Source organism: Pelodiscus sinensis, chromosome 3 (genome assembly GCF_052426305.1).
Source record: "Pelodiscus sinensis isolate ZL-2025 chromosome 3, ASM5242630v1, whole genome shotgun sequence".
Taxonomy (NCBI): domain Eukaryota; kingdom Metazoa; phylum Chordata; order Testudines; family Trionychidae; genus Pelodiscus; species Pelodiscus sinensis.
In genome coordinates, this window is record NC_143054.1 from 178,165,606 (window position 1) to 178,183,856 (window position 18,251).

Below are 18,251 nucleotides of genomic sequence, written 5' to 3' on the forward strand. Positions count from 1 at the left end.
CTGTTATCATGTCCCCCTCAATCTTCTCTTTTCCATACTAAACAAACCCAATTCTTTCAGCCTTCCCTCATAGGTCATGTTCTCTAGACCTTTAATCATTCTTGTTGCTCTTCTCTGGACCCTCTCCAATTTCTCCACATCTTTCTTGAAATGCAGTGCCCAGAACTGAACACAATACTCCAACTGAGGCCTAACCATTGCAGAGTAGTTGATGAACTAACCCCAAACGTTTGGACATTACTCCAAGGTCAGAAGAATCTACCACAGACACACCTGATCTGTCAAAACTTGACAATCACTTGATCTGTGCCAAAGTGGACTTGGCATGAGGAATACTATCCATCATGGCCATTGGGATTAGTGTGAACCAGAAGACATTCGCAGAGCCTTGTTTGTCCCTAGCATGTCTCACTGGAAGCCAGGATGTACTAGGATTCATTCAGTTCCTTTGCACCCTTTTCCCCCCCCCTCACGGAGACTGAAGGCTTCATAAGTGAAGTTGGGTATTTTAAAAGGATTATTTTTATACTTCCAGAAAGCAAGTCAACTGGTGATTAAAATCAGTGGGACTAGGAAGCTTGCAGCTAGAGCAAATTGTCTTCCTCTTCCAGGGCCATGTGACTTCCCTTCATCCTAAGGATGCTTCATTCTTTTCTGGTGCTGAATGATCTTTGTTGTGCAGGCAGGTTTGAGAGCAGATAGAAGCATCTCAAAAACTGCTGAGACTCATTGTATTTGGTCCCTGTTGCTTTCTTCACTGTGTTGCCCCTCTACACTGATCTTTATTACACAGGCTTTTTCCAGAAGAGAAGGAATACCTGTGTCAGAGTTCCTCTGGTCAACTACTCTATACCCTGATGGGATTCAATGTCAGCCTCATTCTGCTACAATCTCCTGTCCCTTCCTTGATTAACTGTTATCAACAGATTTACCAGAGGAGTATTAAACTGTGCCAACCTCTCCCTACATGCTTTAGCCAGTGCTAGAAGTCACATGGACTCAGGGGAAAAGGTCTGGAATGCCAGCTCCAAGATGGCGTCTCAAAAAGCTACATAAAGTACTTAGGATTTTACATAACTCAGATATTGCTTCTTTAGTATGGAACAAATCGGGATCAGAGGGAAAGAAGGTGAAATCCTACTAAGCAAACCTCTCTTATAATTACCGTTTGTTGGAACAGTAATAGCCTTCATAGATTTCCGAAAGAAGGGAAATCACAATGAACTATGTCTTTTAACGCAAACTTACTAATTGTAACATTATCAGGAATCCTGAACTGGTCACTTTCAGAAACAATATCAGGAGCTGATGTTAAAGATTTAGGAGATTATAATCAGATTTCTAGTTATACGTTCTTAAGTGTTCCCAATTTAACAGGAATAATTTTTAATCAGACATTTAATGTGTATATTTTACATTAAGCACTCACCTGATGTCTCTCGTAAATAACAGGAACACTGAAGAGTGAAATCAGAGCTGGAAAGGAACAGAGTGGGTTTAAAGGAACAGAGTGGGTTTAAATACAACATAAAGATGCTATTCAGCCACAATGTAGGTACAGTTTTCACAGCCTGGCATTTTGATAAAAGCAAAAACAAACCCCCCTAAATCATAATGCAAAGATGGTTAGGCTATAGTAATTTAAAGAGCTTATAAGAAAAGTAGGGCCCTTCTCCAGTTTATCTGTAGCAATGAAGTATTAGTTACAATTCAGGTTTCTGTCATCCTGGTGGAACATGACAGTAAACCAATTCTGCACCATTATATAATTTATACAAGGCAACTGCACTTTGAAAATAAGTGCTACAAGGAAGCTTAGAAAGCAATGTACAAAACTGAATGACTTTTTAAATAATGTTTTGTCCTCAAAGTCATAAAGTTAAGGACAAACAATGAAATTTTTATAATTCTACAATCGAAAACAAAATTAAAATAACAAATCATGCAACAACTTACGTTTTGTTGTACTACAAATAGATATACACAGTATTTAAGAGGCTTTAATACTTTTCCAGGGTTATTTTGCAAAGTATTTGACACAATTTAAAGCCCTTACCTAGTATCAGTAATGTCAGACCATTAAACAAGGCACCAACATAGGTGAATATCCACATCAACACTGCAAACTGAGAGAACAAATTCAATTAGATCATAAATACAGTTTAATCAAGGCATGTTCATTAGAACATTAAGAGCGGTGCCTTAAACAAAATTATCCTTCTCTGAAGGCATATATAAAGTTCAACACAAAAACACTTTGTATGTCAAAGATAATTGTACATTAAGGACAGTATAGGTAAAGTGACAGGTATTAGGATATTCAGCCTTTCACTTCTAGGTCAGAAGTCTGAATTCAGCCCAGCGTAGTAGTGGCCAAAAGCTGCTATCATTTTATGACTCTTCAGCATTCCTTGCGTGTATACAGTGCTTTATGCACTTCCTTAGTGCTTTGTTGTGAAGTGCAAGCATGATTATTTTTTCCTTAACAGATGGAATAAGTGAGGCATGGCACATGGATAACTGTCTTATCCAAGATCACACAGCAAGTAAGTGGCAGAGATGAAACTGAACTGAGGTCTCCTAATTTAAACCCAACTCCCAAATCCACAAGGTCAGAGTCATCCCTTTTCACAGTGTGAGAGTGGGTGAAATTAAGCTTGTTACAAGAGATAGTATCACAAAAAGCACCATTTTAAGGTTACAAAAAAGATCTACATTACTACACTAGTAAAAGTTTGGAAACTAAGTACATATCCTGGTAGGAAAAAGAATCCTAAAACCCAGTATTGCTGTAATTTTTATGCTTGGTTCTGGACTTCTAACACTCCGGTCATCTGAAGAGCCCATGAAAGCTCATATCATCATCTACGTATTTTGTTAGTCTTTAAAGTGCTACCAGACTATTTGTTGGGGTTTTTTTTAAGTTTTTCCTGGTACAGACTAACTTGGCTACCCCTCTGAAACTTCTGTAATTTCTGAGTTAGGTATATAATACCGTAAAAAGCATTCTGAAGAATTAATCTCTCTCTCACCTCACACAGTGAGACCCCAAGTCCTCTGCTTGTGTTCAGTCCATACTCAGCACTGCAGAATGCATCAGAAAGGCAGGACTTTGCTTGGACTTGGAGGAGTACTGCTGATAGAAAGGTTTGCCTCCCTGCTCAACACAGCCAAACTTATGTTTTGAATCTACATTTTTAAAAATCTTTTGCCAACTTCATTGCTTATGTTACTTAAGTGGACACCTCAGGTCCCCTACTGTGCTGAGTGCCATACAAAAAATTACTGAAGGACAGTGAAAGACATGGCAAAAAATCATCATAAGAGATAAAGTAAAAAAAACCAACTATTGAAAGAACAAGCACTTTCTAAAATTAAGTAAGCATACATTAAAGACACTAGAACCCGCCTTAGCCTCACACCCATATACAGGCAGTCCCCGGGTTACGTACAAGATAGGGACTGTAGGTTTGTTCTTAAGTTGAATCTGTATGTAAGTCAGAACTGGCGTCCAGATTCAGCCGCTGCTGAAACTGACCAGCAGCTGACTACAGGCAGCCCGAGGCAGAGTTGCTCAGCCCCCGGCTTCCTGGAATCAGCCGCTGATCAGTTTCAACAGGCTGAATCTGGACGCCAGTTCCAACTTACATACAGATTCAACTTAAGAACCTCAGGCGTCCCCAAGTCAGCTGCTGCTGAAACTGATCAGCGGCTGATTCCAGGAAGCCCGGGGCCGAGCAACTCTGCCTCTGGCTTCCTGTAGTCAGCGCTGGTCAGTTTCAGCAGCGGCTGACTTGGGGACACCTGGGGCAGAGCAGCTGGGGTGCTGCCGGGTTGGTCCAGTAGCGCCCAGAGCAGCGCTGCGGGACCAACCGGCAGTGCCCCAGCTGCTCTACCACAGGCATCCAGAGAAAAGCCTGGTCTGCTTGGGGAGTGGGGGGGGAGGGAAACCGCACTAGCTGTGCCCCCTCCCCCAGCAGACCAGGGAGATGCGGGCGGCGGACCAAGTCGCGCCGCGGTCCTGCCGCCCTGGTCCTCCGTGGCTTTGCTCCCCGTCTCCCTGGTCTGCTGGGGGAAACCCCCCCCCCCCAGCAGACTAGGGAGACACGGAGCAAAGCCGCGGAGGACGCGGGCAGCGGGACAGCCCAGACGCGCCGCAGCTGTCCCGCTGCCAGCATCCTCCGAGGCTTTGCTCCCCGTCTCCCTGGTCTGCTGGGGGGGGGGGGGGCTACTCCCCCCCAGCAGACCAGGGAGACGCGGAGCAGCTTTTCTCGCCCCGGAGGATGCGGGCGGCGGGACCGCGGCGCATCTGGGTGTCCCGCCGCTCCCATCCTCCAGGGCGAGAAAAGCGCTGTTCGTAACTGCGGATCCGACATAAGTGGGATCCGCGTAACTCGGGGACTGCCTGTATTCAGCTCCTTTATGCTGAGGTATTAGGTAGAATAAGGAAGTTTATTCGTCCCAACAAGTAACTCCCACTGCTTTTTTTTTAAAAAAAAAGAGCATTTTTTTTAAAGCCTTTTATTTCTATGGCTCAAAGCTAGAGTAAAGCAAAAGCAGCCCAAAGTTTATCACAGAGATACTGCTCTTCCTGAGTGGCATCATACAGGAAAGAATGAATGCATAAAGTCTACATTCACTGTCTACATGAGTTACAGTGATATTCTTGTCTGCTTCTGCAATTCTGATGGGTGAGTCTACTGCCTTTTAATTGTTTACCCACTTTACTATAATTATTAGTAACTGACTGCACAATACAAGTACTTTGTAATATAATTTAATGGCAAATATTTTTTAAAAAAACCCATAGGTCAGTTTCTTCATGTTGAGCTACTTCAATTAAAATAATTGGCTGTGTTTATCAAAACATCACTCAAGTAACAACATGTTTTCATAGTATTCCTGTCCTAAAAAAATGTTCTTTATCTCACAAGTTTTGGATGAATCATAATACAGGCTGAACCTCTCTAGTTCAGCAACATCTGTGGTCCAGCATGATTTTAGTTAGCCGAATGTCCACTTATTATGGGTATGGCCAGTTTCCCAAAGACCCATAAAGTTTCTTTACAGCTCTGTACTGTTATCGAAGGTCTAACTTACTCTTAAATGTCTTCTACAAGTCCCATAAGCAGTGGAAGTGTTTGTAATGCTGCTAGACAATATTGATCTCCCATGCTTTGGAAAATTCTGGTTTGGCACTAGTCAGGCCTTCAGGGTGCCAGACTAGAGAGCTTCAACCTGTATAACGATATACCCGACAATACAATTCCTTTCTTGGCATCTTCTGGGAAATACTGTACAAAGCTATCCTTTGAAGTTATAACTGAAAGGGTTCCTTTGAACTTCGACATATACAGTACAAATATTTTAATGCCATTTTAAACCATCATGACTACACTGTTTACTCAATGTATCTAAGAAATGATTACATGTAAATTTCACCGTTAGCATAAGTACTGACGATAAACTGGATTACACTCTAGTTCTGTTTTCAAATTCAATAATATGGGATATTATGTAAAAGTGTAAATGTAATTTTCTACACCAAAATGTAATTTTGTTTATTTAAATAGATGAGTTAACATAATTTTGTTCAGAGCCCTTATTAGGCACAAAACCGCAATATTTAAGGTTTTCCTAAAAATACTATTTCAGAGCCATGGAATTTTGTAAGCTGACTTTACAGTTTATTGATTTCACACAGAGACTGCATCCAGCTACCATACCATAAAAAGACAAAATGACTGAAGTAGGCTAAAGTTTTCCTCCAAGGCAAAAATTTTTGTCTCTTCAATTTTATTTAGAAGTCAAAAGAAAAGAAAATAATAACAGCAAATAAACAGCTTTCTGGATGCTCACAAACCAAACTATTTGAAGAGCAATTGTAATCTCTCAAAAAATATGTTATTTGGAAGTCTCAGAGAAGTAACTGTGTTAGTCTGTAATTTTAAAGTCCTAGAACATCTTAGAGACTAAAAATTTATTTGGGAGGAATTTCTCTTTTGGCTTCATTAATAATGGCTGAATGAAAGTTATATCTTCTAGAACAGTTTGGCTGTCCATTCTTTTCCCTTAGCAGATGACCTAATCGTTGGTAGCATGACAAGTAGTTGATGTGTAATGTGTAAATTCTCACATCGCAAATGAGGGTTTACACCTTAGTTATTAAAACTATTTTGCCATACAAAAGCCCTTTGTGATTAAGATTTCCATGATGTATTTAATTCCTTAAACAATTCCAATTTTATTTCTTGTCAAAAGAGGCTTTAAATCTACTTCCTAAATCTAAGGCTCTGTCACTACCGCCAATTGAGCAACAAAACTTTTGTCCACGGGTGCTTAACCCCCCAAAAAGACAAAAGGCTTGAGGCAGCAAGTGGGGGGGGGGGGGGGGGAAGCAGGAGCCAGTGCTGCAGGGAGCTAGTTTAAAAGCCAGTTCCCCCCAGCACAGTCTCTGCTTGAGTTCCTGCTTGCCCCGTGTTCCCCTGCTGCGCTTCTGCCTTTGAAAAGTAGCAAGAGCCCCACAGGCAGCTCTTACTACATTTAAGAACAGAGGTGCAGCTGGGATAGCAAGCGCCCCATCTCCCCCTCATTGACTAATCAAGTAGTTGATGGAAATTCCATCATCTACTTGATTAGACAAGTAATGAAAATTTAACATCCCTAGTGTGAACAATGTGCTGTTGGTAGAAGCACTCTCCTGTCACAACAGGAAACCTGATCGTAGGGGGTGGAAACATTTTGTTGGCAAAAGTGCCAACAAACAGCATTTACACTGCCCAACTTTTAGCAACACAGCCATTTCGCTAAAAGCTGTGCAGTGTAGTCTATGGGCACATCTACACATCTGGGAAGATCAACACTCCGGAGGTCGATGCTCTGGAGTTTGACTTAGTGGGTCTGATAAGGACTCACTAAATCAAAGGCTGAGGGCATCCTGTTGACCCTGGAACTCGTTGTAGTCACAGTTGCAAGAACTAAGGAAAATTGATGGGAGAGTTCCTCCTGTCAACCTCTCACTGTGGGAGTGGCCCAGAAAACTCTCAAAACTGGAACTGAGGGTCTTGCATTGATTTTCTCCACCAGTGTAGACCTGGCCAAAGCCTTAGGCTAAAGCATGCCTCACTAAACAACTAACTAAAGAGGTATATCTATGTGGAGAGAATTTGCCTTTTTTTTAAAAAGGCAATTTAAAAGGTCATAAAAAGATGTTCAAATTGGCTAGAACAGTGGTTTTCAACCTGTGGTCCACAGATCCCTTCTGTCTGCACATTACTTCAAAGGAGTCCACGAAGAACTATTGTGACCACAGAGCTGTGGTTTTCAACCTGTGATCTGCAGACTGGTGAGGGTCTGCAGATTATGCCTAAGATTTCCAAAGGGGTCTGCACATCCATTTGATATGTTTTAGGGGTCTGCAAATGAAAAATTTTGAAAGCCACTGGGCTAGAACAACAAACAAGTACATTTATTAGACAATACTTGGGATGCTTAGTGAGCTAAAGGCACCACTATAAGTAATAGAGAACAGGAGACCCAGATTGGCACTAAGGAGAGAACTGAACCATCTGTAAGTGTGGAAGTGGTGCTCTTTTCCCCCAGAGGACGACCCTCAGTGACACGATTGGGAGGGAGAACATAGTCACTGCAGAAACTCATGTAGAAGCAGAAACATCTATTAGAGGACCACTAATACCAGAAGCCATGTAAAAAGAAATGGGAAGGGCAAAAAATGAGAACCTATAGGTTCTTCATGATTCACACCTCCCTGCTGCTAAGTCTTTATACTGTACGACAGTGTTAGATAGCTGCAATGCTATAGATTTTTTTTTTTAGGGTATTTCAGATTAGCAGAATGAGAAACTATCCTAAACATTCACTAGGCCAGATGCTTGTCACTTAACTGGTGGTGACAGGTGAACCAAAAATAAAAAAAAACAGAAAGGAGTTAAGACTCTGCCTTGTTACCTCCAATTCAGATGTTTAAAGAAAAATAATTCAGTGGGCGCATTTCACACACTCTTAACATCAGGCCACTGACTCGGTTTAAAGCTTTCTTTCCAAACCCCACTGAGGAAAGTCAAATCTACAGTTGTATGTTGAATGCTCTATCATTTAATGCTCTATCATTTACCTTCAGAGAATCAACTAAGTCATCGACAAGAAAAAGACGTCTGAGCTCCTTTGCTGTGCCATTAATGTGGCCAAGAGCAGCATTGCTGTACTTCTGCACAAGCTCTTCAGACACAGCAACATCAGTCTCCAAGTAAGCCCTGAAAATTGGAAGAATCATTCATGAGACAGAAGCTTTACACCTGCTTGTGTTTTACTTAATTCAGTTTTCTAACCTTTCATCTGGAAGGCTAGAAAACTGACTGGAAAACTAATGAAGTGATAGCATGAGTCAAGAGTGAAGCAGGTCAATTGAGGGGGCACAGGACTGTTCGGCCGTGTTTATGCTACACACCTTTTAGTGACATGGCCATGCCAACATAGCCATGGTGCTGAAAGGTGGACAGTAAGCCACTGTTTGTGGGCACTTTTGCCAACAACTTACTTCTACCTCCCACCCTCCAGCAGTGTTCATTTTGTCAGCAGGAGAGCAGGTCTGCTGACAAAGCACTATATATGCTAGCACTTGCCATGGAGGCAAAACTTGTGTCATTTGGGAAGGAGGGATTAAACCCCTCTGAACTAAGGATGTTAAAGGCTAGTCGACTATCTGATAAGCATTTGCTCATCGGATAGTAATGTCAACTAGTCAACTCCTCCCCCCCCCGCCCCCCCCCCCCTGCTGCCTCTATGAAATAGAGGCAGCAAAAGGGGGGGAGGTGTGGAATACTTCAAAGTGGCACTTGGAAACCCTAAGGTGGCAGCTGCACAGCTGATCCTGGGATCAGCTGTGCAGAGGGCTTCCCCTTTAAAACACCGCCTCTGCGGATATTCAAAGGGACAGCACTGGAGCCCGGTCCCTAGCTGATCCCAGGCTCCCTGTAGCATTTCCCTGGAACCCAGGGTCAGATGGGGACTCGCCAGCTGATGTCAGGTCCTGAAGAAATGCTGCAGGGAGCCCGGAGTCAGCTGAGCCTGGGCTCCCCTGCAGCCCCTTTGAATTATGAGGAGGTGGAAGTTTCAAAAGGACAGTGGCTGCACAGCTGATGAGCTGTGTGACCGCTGCCCCTTTGAAATGGCCTCCTCTAAGGGGCAGTGGAGCCCATAGCATGGAGCCTGCTGGGGACTCTTGTGCATTTCAAAGCAGGCACCCACATGCAGCCTGGAGTCAGAGGGACTTCCCACTGGCCCCGGGCTATGTGCGGAGTTTCGCATTCTTTCTTTGAAATGTACAAGAGCCCCTTGGTGGAAATTCCATCGACTAGTTAATTAACCGCATTTTAACAACTACAAAAACTGTATTGCTTAATTACCGCTATAGCCATAGTCTTAGTCAAACAGTTTAAAATGAAAAGCTTAACACCACTGTTTCATGGCTATGACTAATTAACATAGCTCTCCAAACATTCAACACTTCCCTCACTTCAGTACAATGCTAGAGCTCATAATCCACTTTGCTGAGATTCTGGGAAGGTCTTCCAGCAAAGCTAAACCAAACTTTAGATTCCTAGTACTTCTGAGGCTATGTCTACACTATTACTTATACCACTCAGGGGTGTGGAAAACAACTCCCCTGAGCACCATAAGTTACACTGGCATAAGTGGTAGGTTAAGGTTTGCAATATGCAACAGGCAGGAGCGGCCCTAGACGAGCTGCCAGCAACTGGCACCCTAGGCAAAATGCGCGATCGGTGCCCCCGCCTCCAAAGCCCTCAACATCCCTTTATCTTGGCACCCTAGGTGACCGCCTAGTTTGCCTGTATTGACAGGCTGCCACTGGCAACAAGCCAAACTCCTGCCACGCTGCCCTTCAATCACCCACCCTCTCTTTGATTAATGTCTAAAGATTTAGCCAGAAGATCTACGAATTTTCCACCAGAAAGATAAAAATCCTCTAGTCTGTATGAGAACACTTTACTTTAACACACGCAGCCCGTATTCCATATCCCACCTTTCCATCTACTACCAAGCAGAGCTGCCAGGTCAGCATTAGATTCTTTAAATAAAAAATGATCATATTAAAATTAGTTTCATGTCCACTAAGGGCTCAGAGAGGGGAGATGTTGCTTATCTGTAACAGGGCACCAATTCTACACTGCTACATGACTGGCAAATTAGCTCTACTCTATAGCTACACATTAAGGCACCAATTTTATTTAACAGACACTTAGAATTATGAGATACGTTTTATAGTTTTAGACAGTTGTGTTGTTATTGTGTATTGATACCTTTTACAGGTAACTCATTGTTTTACAATTTCCGAAGAGCATTCTAAGGGTCCCACAAAATCACAGACGAAAGGGGAGAGATTCCCTATCCTGAGGAAGTTGCAATCTAAGTTCAGGCATACTACAATAAAGAGGGACGACCAAACAGTTGGGATGGATTGGGAGTGGAAAGTGGGGACATTATAAACGAAGCCAGCTCACAGCAAGTTAGAATAACAAAAGATACGTATGTTATTCATTGCTGGTAGGCATTGTAGTAGAAGTAGGCCTTAACAAGGGATCTGAAAGAGGAGATGGTAAAGGCCATAGAGACCCAACTCAAAAGGGTATTCCAAAATAATGAGGCATGCAGGGGGAAGGGGCCATGGGGGAGAGTAGTACTGGACTAACAGGGCATCAAAGCTGCTAATTCTGGCAGAGCTGAGCCCTAGCAAGAGACAACCTTGAATAAGAAGGAGGTGCCAAGTCATGCAAACCCTTAGTGGGGTATATGACATGATCAATAGCTCAGAAACAAGGCCTTAGTGGACGCATTTTGTATGGATTGTTGGCAAGAGGAGAGGCCTGGGAGAAGCAATCTGTAGTGAAGAAGAAAGGAGAGCATGAATGAGAATATCCACTCTATGAACAGAAAGAAATGGTTATATCTTAGAAATGGTGAGGATTTTACTAAGCACTTAATGGAAATCAGTTTGTACTTACTGAAAACCAGTAACAGAGAAACTGCAATCAGAGATTCCACTTGTCAGCAGACTGTTCCTTAAATTACAGGCTTTCCCTTTTAAACTAGCTACTTTAAGGCTGGTCAGCACCCTACTTTGCATTTTGTGCTACTGAATGCTGTCAAAACTGCGGGTCTATGCTTTAATGTGTATAGCCACAGATGCATTTTTCCCCAATATGTGTGCACTGAAACACTGCCCCTTTTTTAGGGGTGATATGTGCGGGGAGGGCCACAAGGGAGCATTCACCCACCTCAACACCGGGAGTGGGAGGGACAAAAGGTCAGCAGCCAGAGCCTATGGGCAGCCCAGGGGACTAGTGGGGGGCCTGGCACCTGCAGCAGGGGGTCAGGACTCCTCACACTCACTGGCAGCAGGGGGGCTGGGAGGAGAAAGAGAAGCGGAGGGACACAGCTTTAGTCTACTTAGCTCCCCCTGTTCCTGCCTGCTTTGTTCCACTTCCTGCCAGGGAGCGGACTGGAGCTGAACAAGCTACGGGTGCATTCCCCCATTCTGCTGCCAGTGAGTGCAGGGGAACCCCAACCTCTTCTAACCCACATAGGCTGCATCACTCAGGAGACAGGACTTGTGGGAAGAGGCAGGGCGGAGGCAGAGCAGGGGTGGAGAAAAGGTGGGGGAGGGCAGACCAGGGGAGGGGACCTGGAGTAGGAGAGATAGGGTCCGGGGCAGGCAAGGGGTTGTCCCGGCTCTCCTGCCAGTGTCTCAGCAATCGCCCTTCCCCTTCTTAGTATTCATCCACCCCAATTTAAAGAGCCAGCATATTGCAGGCAGGTGTTGGCTTTTATGGGCTGGACTGATCACCTCTATAAGCATTTACTGAGTGCAGATGAGGCGATTCTAAATTAGAGCTGCTGAAGCTTTGCATGAATGGAATGGAAGGGAGGGAGGGAGGGAGGGAGAATGGACCCTAAGAGTGTGTCTAGACTACATCCCTCTTTCGACAGAGGGATGTAAATTAGACACTTAGAAATTGCAAATGAAGCCAGGATTTGAATTTCCATGCTTCATTTGCATAAAGCCTTCCCTTTTCGAAAGAACTGCGTCTAGACTGTGGTTTTACTTTCGAAAGAGCGCCAAGACGTGATTATGCAAATGAAGCGTGGAAATTCAAATTCTGGCTTCATTTGCAATTTCGAAGTGCCTAATTTACATCCCTCTGACAAAAGAGGGATATAGTCTATACACACTCAAAAGTGTCTTCCACCACAAGTCTGCATCTGTCCCCCTGGAGGAGAAGTTTAAAAACTACCTTTACCAGTGTTATCTGGCAACAGTACAAAAATGCAGCAGAAGAAAGTAAACTGAGAAAGCAAAAGAGGAGAAAAGGAGACAACCGTATTTTGGAAGGGAAAGGGTGAAAGCAGTTGCTAGATGGGGTGGCTGGTTGTGAGATTAGGAAATGTGTTCTTAATTATTATTTAATGCATTAATGTGGCATCTAGATCTCTAAAGACATAATTCTACATGGGTGCACTACTGTGGCCTATGTGAACCTATTCTAATAACAAAGCTGCCCGACTTTATACAGAATATGTGCTATGTCTACTCCATATCCTTTGGAGTGGGCATAGTTATTATTTATCCAGTTAATCATCTGTTCTCTTTGCGGATTTTAATGAACTCAGTCATCCATGTCTTCAAAATTGACCCTAATTATTTACAGTTTTCCCCATTAGAGTCCAAGTTTTTTCAGATTTATTTACTGATTATGTCATAATGTACCTGGACATTGCATTTAACAAATTGTTTATAATCCAACAAAATGGATTTATTTAGTATGTAGCTGCATTGCTGCACAAGAGTTAAGCAGGTTATTACGCTAGGATTTCAAAAAGCTATATACCAAAATGTGAATAATTAGCAACAAAACATACCTCCTGCTGCATTTACTACTCTTTGCCAACCCTCAAGCAGCTCTACAGGTACCCAGGAATGATATTTTCAAAATGATTTAGTACTTGATGTCAGGGCATGTTTGAAGTGCTGAATAGAGTACTAATGTATAAGTTCAATTAACCAAACTGAAGTAACTATATACAAGTTTTATGACGTTTGTGGAGTCTCTTGCCTTTTTGAAGAAATACACTATGCCAGAAACATTTTCCTTACCATTTCTTGTGTCCATTCTATGAAATTCTTTTGTGAAAAATCACAATAACACTTGAGAATAGGGATGTTACATTTAGATTAATTAGCTAATCAAATAGCCGATCGGATTTCCATCAACTATTCGATAAGGACGCCTCCTTATCTTTGAACTATAGCAGTTCAAAAGCAGAAGCCCCACAGGGAGTGTGGAGCCAGCAGGGGACTGACCCCCATGCTCCCTGAGCCTTTGACATGTACAAGAGCCCCATCTGGGGCTCTTGTACATTTCAAAAGCAGAACTGCAGCAAAACCGGCATGAGTGGAGACTGCTTCAGTCTCCCCGCTCATGCCGTTTCCCGCTGTGCCTCCATGTATCCTGACCCCCCCCATGGATACAGGCTCCCCCCCAGCACCAGCTCCTGCTCCACTCCACTTGCTGCCTCTCTTTGATAGAGGCAAATGGGGTGGGGAGAAGCAACTAGTCGCTAACATCCCTATTTGAGAGTAGCTGTAGTTGAGAGGGACGGATTGTACAGTATTGAGGCAGTTTACATTGCCATGCAACGGTATAATTTATATATATTTCCAATGCAATTAGCTGCACTTATAGTACTATTCAACCCCTTCTCCCCCCCCCCCCTTAAAAAAACCCAAAACCAACCACGTACTTGGTATTAAAGAAAAACCTCACCTAAACGGGTGGCCTTCATCAGACTTCTGGATTGCCTGGATAACTCCTTTGTATATCCTGAAGCTGATCGTCACAGAAAGAAGGGCCAAGGCAATGTAAGCTGTCACACTCACAATGCTGAATACTGTTAACGAAAGCAGCAGGAACAAGCTGGCACCAAACACCACTCCTGTTTTCTTAATGTCTCGCCAGTAAAGGAGATCAACAACTAAAAGTCAAAAGGTATGAAATCAGAATACAAGCAGTCTTACAGCCATACAAGTATACATTTTATCTGAACATTAAATCTTAAATAATTGAACCTAGTATCACATATTTCTACATTATTAGACTTGCTTATATGCTTATAAACCATAAGCATTCTGGAAAAAGTCAAAACCGGTTTTACACTGAACTCTGGATATTTGCTAAAATTAAAGTGCTGCTTTGCCCTCAAAAGAGACTATTTTGTGTAAATAGTCATGAAAATCTCATCTTGATGTAATCTGTTTTTCATGAGTATTTTAAGTCATATTTGCTTATTTCAGTGACAAGTTTTTACTGTTCTTGATTCTGGTAGCTCTGTGCACCCAACATAGCTAAACAAGAGATTCTGCTTTTTCTTGGGGCTAATCAACAGAATTGTTGACTGAATTCAAAACCACTAAACTTGTGTAAACACAATGAAGGCAAGGGCACAGATATCACTGAGAGCAGCACTAAGTCAATGGGGTTGGTTACACAAATGTAACTGAAGGAAAAATTGGGTTGGCATAACTTTTTCCACTGATGATGTTGATGCTGAGTTAGGAACAATGGACGTGTAGGGCTGAAAGGGTCCTCGAGAAAACCCAGTATGATTTCTAGTAAAAGCTAAATTTGTAGGCATATTTTTTCAGTATCACCACGGAAATATATGATGCCATTTTTAGTATTACTGTTCAGACTAATTGCTGTCTGGGTAAGTCTATAGTCATTGGCTTAAAATATGAAGTTTCATCTTTCCGGGTTTCAGTTTGCTACATTTTTAAGTGACATATCAGAGATTTAGCAAGAACATCCATTGTACCAACCAAGAGTATCTGATCTAACTGGGTTTTATATACTTATCTATGCTATGTGACGGGAACCATCATGGGTGATTTCTGAATTAAATTATTTAACAGCTGATTTCTTTTGAAAAACAAAGTTATTTCCCACATCATCTCTCTCCATCAATACTGATAAATGTACATTATTAGACACAGATCTCAATATAAAAGGACAAAAGAAAAAAAACTTTATTAGCATTATAAATCGTATTAGTTAGTTAGCCATTTATAAATATAATCTTCTCAAAATATTAAGCACTACTATATTTATTATCTATTCCCCAACCACTGGGACATCTGTTTATCTGGCTGAATTTGGTTATGTTAAATGTTATGTGAGCTTAGAACTCCAGCAGTATCTTGACTACCTTAATAATTTTATTATAAATTACAAAACAACTACAAACTGGAACAAATCCCTACAAAATAAGCAGTTAAAACAACATTGGGAGATGTGTATATTCTGACTGAAATTGATAAGCTTTAATTGTTGGAACCAATGCCTTCCTTTTCACACCATGAAATCATTTCAATACAAGATCTGAATTGTTCACCTGGTGTTGCTAAGAAACTCTATGCTGTGAAATATCAAAAAAGGGACAGCTTTCATAATTTATGGCCAATTACTTCATTGTCGTGATTTTTATTATTTTAAGATCAGCATTAATAGTGTGTAAAGGACTACAGCTGCACAGTTAAGTTACTGTCTTTATACTTGTTATAATTCAACAGTCATGAAAATCTCCAATAACATTCACTGGAAAGGGAGAGTCTAAAATTGGTGTAGTCCATGTAGATCCATTTGTCTAGTGTCTTCAGAAAAACTGGTGTGTCTTCAAATACTTTGTTCACTAATGACTGAATGACCTCAATCTATTCCCTTCCTTCATTTGGACCTGGAATTATATTTGCATTTCTCCCATATATACTCTGCCCTGTACCTTTCAAAATGAGAAGTAGCATATAAACCCCAATCCCCGTCCCAGTGTATACTGTTTAATTTTCCAATAGTGTAAATATTTTTTTATTTCATGTTGTAAAACAGTTACAACATTGAATTGTAACTTTTAGTCCATATGACACATAGTAAAAGCTGCTTTTAATTCCCTCACACCTCCAACAGAAGGCAATTTAGAAAATCCAAGCAGTGTATTAGTTGAAACAGTCTGCTGGCTTTAAACACAAAAGGTAAACATATTCAGGGACACACCAAACTCTGTTCTTCCTTATGTTAATTGTGTTTTCCTAAATTTACACTTGTGTAAACTACAATTACAGCCCTTCAATGCAAGTATTCCAGGCCTAATCTAAAGCAAGTGCAGCTGCCTACATATGGTAATTATGAATTGTCATCTGCCACATCTAAAAATAGTACTGCTAGCATGGGTGCCTCACATGCAGAACTCATCCAATTACATTTTGCCTTTAAAGCAAATGCCGTGATAAGAAACTGATAGAAAAGACTTCAGAGAATTCTGCAATCACAGAATCTAATTTTTAAGGCTGAAGAGTGCCAATAACTGTTCTGTGACAAAAACAAGTGCCTATAAAGTTGACATGAAAATCCTCTCAAGAAATAAATGAGCCACAAGAAACTGTTTTTGTCTTTTGCACAAATTAAAAGCCTCAGGATTCACAAGAGAGTTTTAAATTCATGTAATATATTACAACAAAAAAGAACTAACCAATTTTGGCATCCATCTTGAGTTTGACTGCATGCACCCAGATCTTGTACAGCTGACCAGCCAGAACCTTTTCACTTCCGGCTAGGGTATTCAAAGGTCAACTAATATACGCAACTGCCTGCTATCTCACTACTACAGTTAGAAGTCTCACAGGCTAACACAGAATGATTTAAGCTTTCAGCCAATAGCTTGTTCTCAAGTAAGTCCTTGGAATGCAGTTAAAGTATTTTTTCAAAAAGATATTTGCAACTGAATAGCACAAGTAAACATTCTACATCTAGCCAAAAAAAAAAGTCAGAGTAAAATAAAGATTATATTTAGAAAAAGGAATGAACAAAGGAAAGACAAAATCATGTCTCATTTAAGAGGCTGAATGCATGACTTTGGAAACATTTAAGTTACTCTCGTGTAGTTTAACAGTTAAGCTGAAATTCTTGATGACCGTTTCTTTCAAATACCAGTAAAAACAAAGTTTACAGATGCAAACAATTGCATTTATTGGCCTTATTTTACAATTGTTGGTGTCCGAACATGGGACTCTATTCTGAAGTGTTGAACATCTGCAGCTTTAACAGGCATATCTAGAAGGTGGAATATTTTGTCAAATCAACCATCTACAGTACATATTTTGATAACTCCTTACCTCATAGGCAAATTCCTATGAAGGTCTTCTGTTAACTCTTACTATACCATCATTTTCCAGTCAGGCAAATTAAAACAAAAAAAACCCTTAAATATATACAACTAGTAGTCTCCAAAAACATTATGTTTTCTACTTTAAAGACCATTAGGAAAAAAGCATGTAAAATAAATCTGCTGTTATTTAAATCAGGGTACAAAATTAGGCTAGAGAACAAATATGATGGGTCAGTTTGTGGGCTAAAAGCTTGGCCATCATCATGCCCTCTGTGTAGTGTAGGGCTGGGCAATAATTTTTGATGTGGGGGGGCCATACCACGGTTTTGGTAAGTGGTCAAGGGCAACACTTTTCTACGGAGGGGGTGCAGGATGGAGGTTGGGTGCAGAAGGGAGCTCAGGGTAGGAGACTGGGGTGCAGGAGTGGGCGTGGGGGCCAAGAGGGAATTTGGATGAAGGAGAGAGTTGTGATTTGGGACAGGGTCTTGGGGTGCAGGGTCTGGAAGGGGATATGGGTGCAGGAGAGGATTCTGGACTGGGGGAAGGATATAGGAGAGAGTGCTGGGTCTGAGAGGGAGTTGAGATGTTGAAGGGGGTGGGGTGCCAGAGGCAGGCTCTGGCCAAGAGGCGCTTACCTAAGCAGCTCCCAGCCAGCTGCATTCGCAGCAGGTTTCCCAAGCCTTCCAGCAGCCTCAGACCACTCTGTTCCATGTGGCCGTCTGAGAAGGAGGCTTCATGCACTGCCCCCACTCCCAGCAAAAACTCTCAGCTCCTATCGGCTATTTATATTGGGGGAGGGGCAGGGTAGCGCACAGAGATTCACAGGGAGACGCTAGCTGCTTTGAGTAGTGCCGCTTTCTGCCACAATGACAAGCCACGGGCCAGATTAAAAAAAGTGTGGCGAGCCTGATCCAGCATGCAGACCAGATCATTCCCACTCCTGGTGTAGCGTGCAATGTAGGTTTTCTGGATAGAAAAATCCCCTTCAGGTGTGGCTG

The 18,251-nt window shown here is 42.0% G+C and overlaps 1 protein-coding gene across 4 annotated transcripts in view; it reads right to left on the reverse strand.

Annotated features, from left to right (window-relative positions):
• The window catches only part of RTN4 (reticulon 4), a 72,128-nt gene that overhangs the window by 3,463 nt on the left and 50,414 nt on the right, over positions 1-18,251 (reverse strand). For 3 of the 4 annotated variants that reach the window (XM_075925492.2, XM_075925494.2, XM_006122120.5), the window contains 4 exons: positions 13,863-14,070; positions 8,135-8,273; positions 2,057-2,126; positions 1,430-1,476 (listed from right to left, as the gene is read on the reverse strand). In XM_075925492.2, the coding sequence (XP_075781607.2) occupies positions 1,430-1,476; positions 2,057-2,126; positions 8,135-8,273; positions 13,863-14,070 (464 nt within the window). Of the gene's footprint in view, positions 1-1,429; positions 1,477-2,056; positions 2,127-8,134; positions 8,274-13,862; positions 14,071-16,617; positions 16,760-18,251 lie in introns of those variants that run through there. The other variant, XM_006122121.4, reaches the window with a different exon arrangement.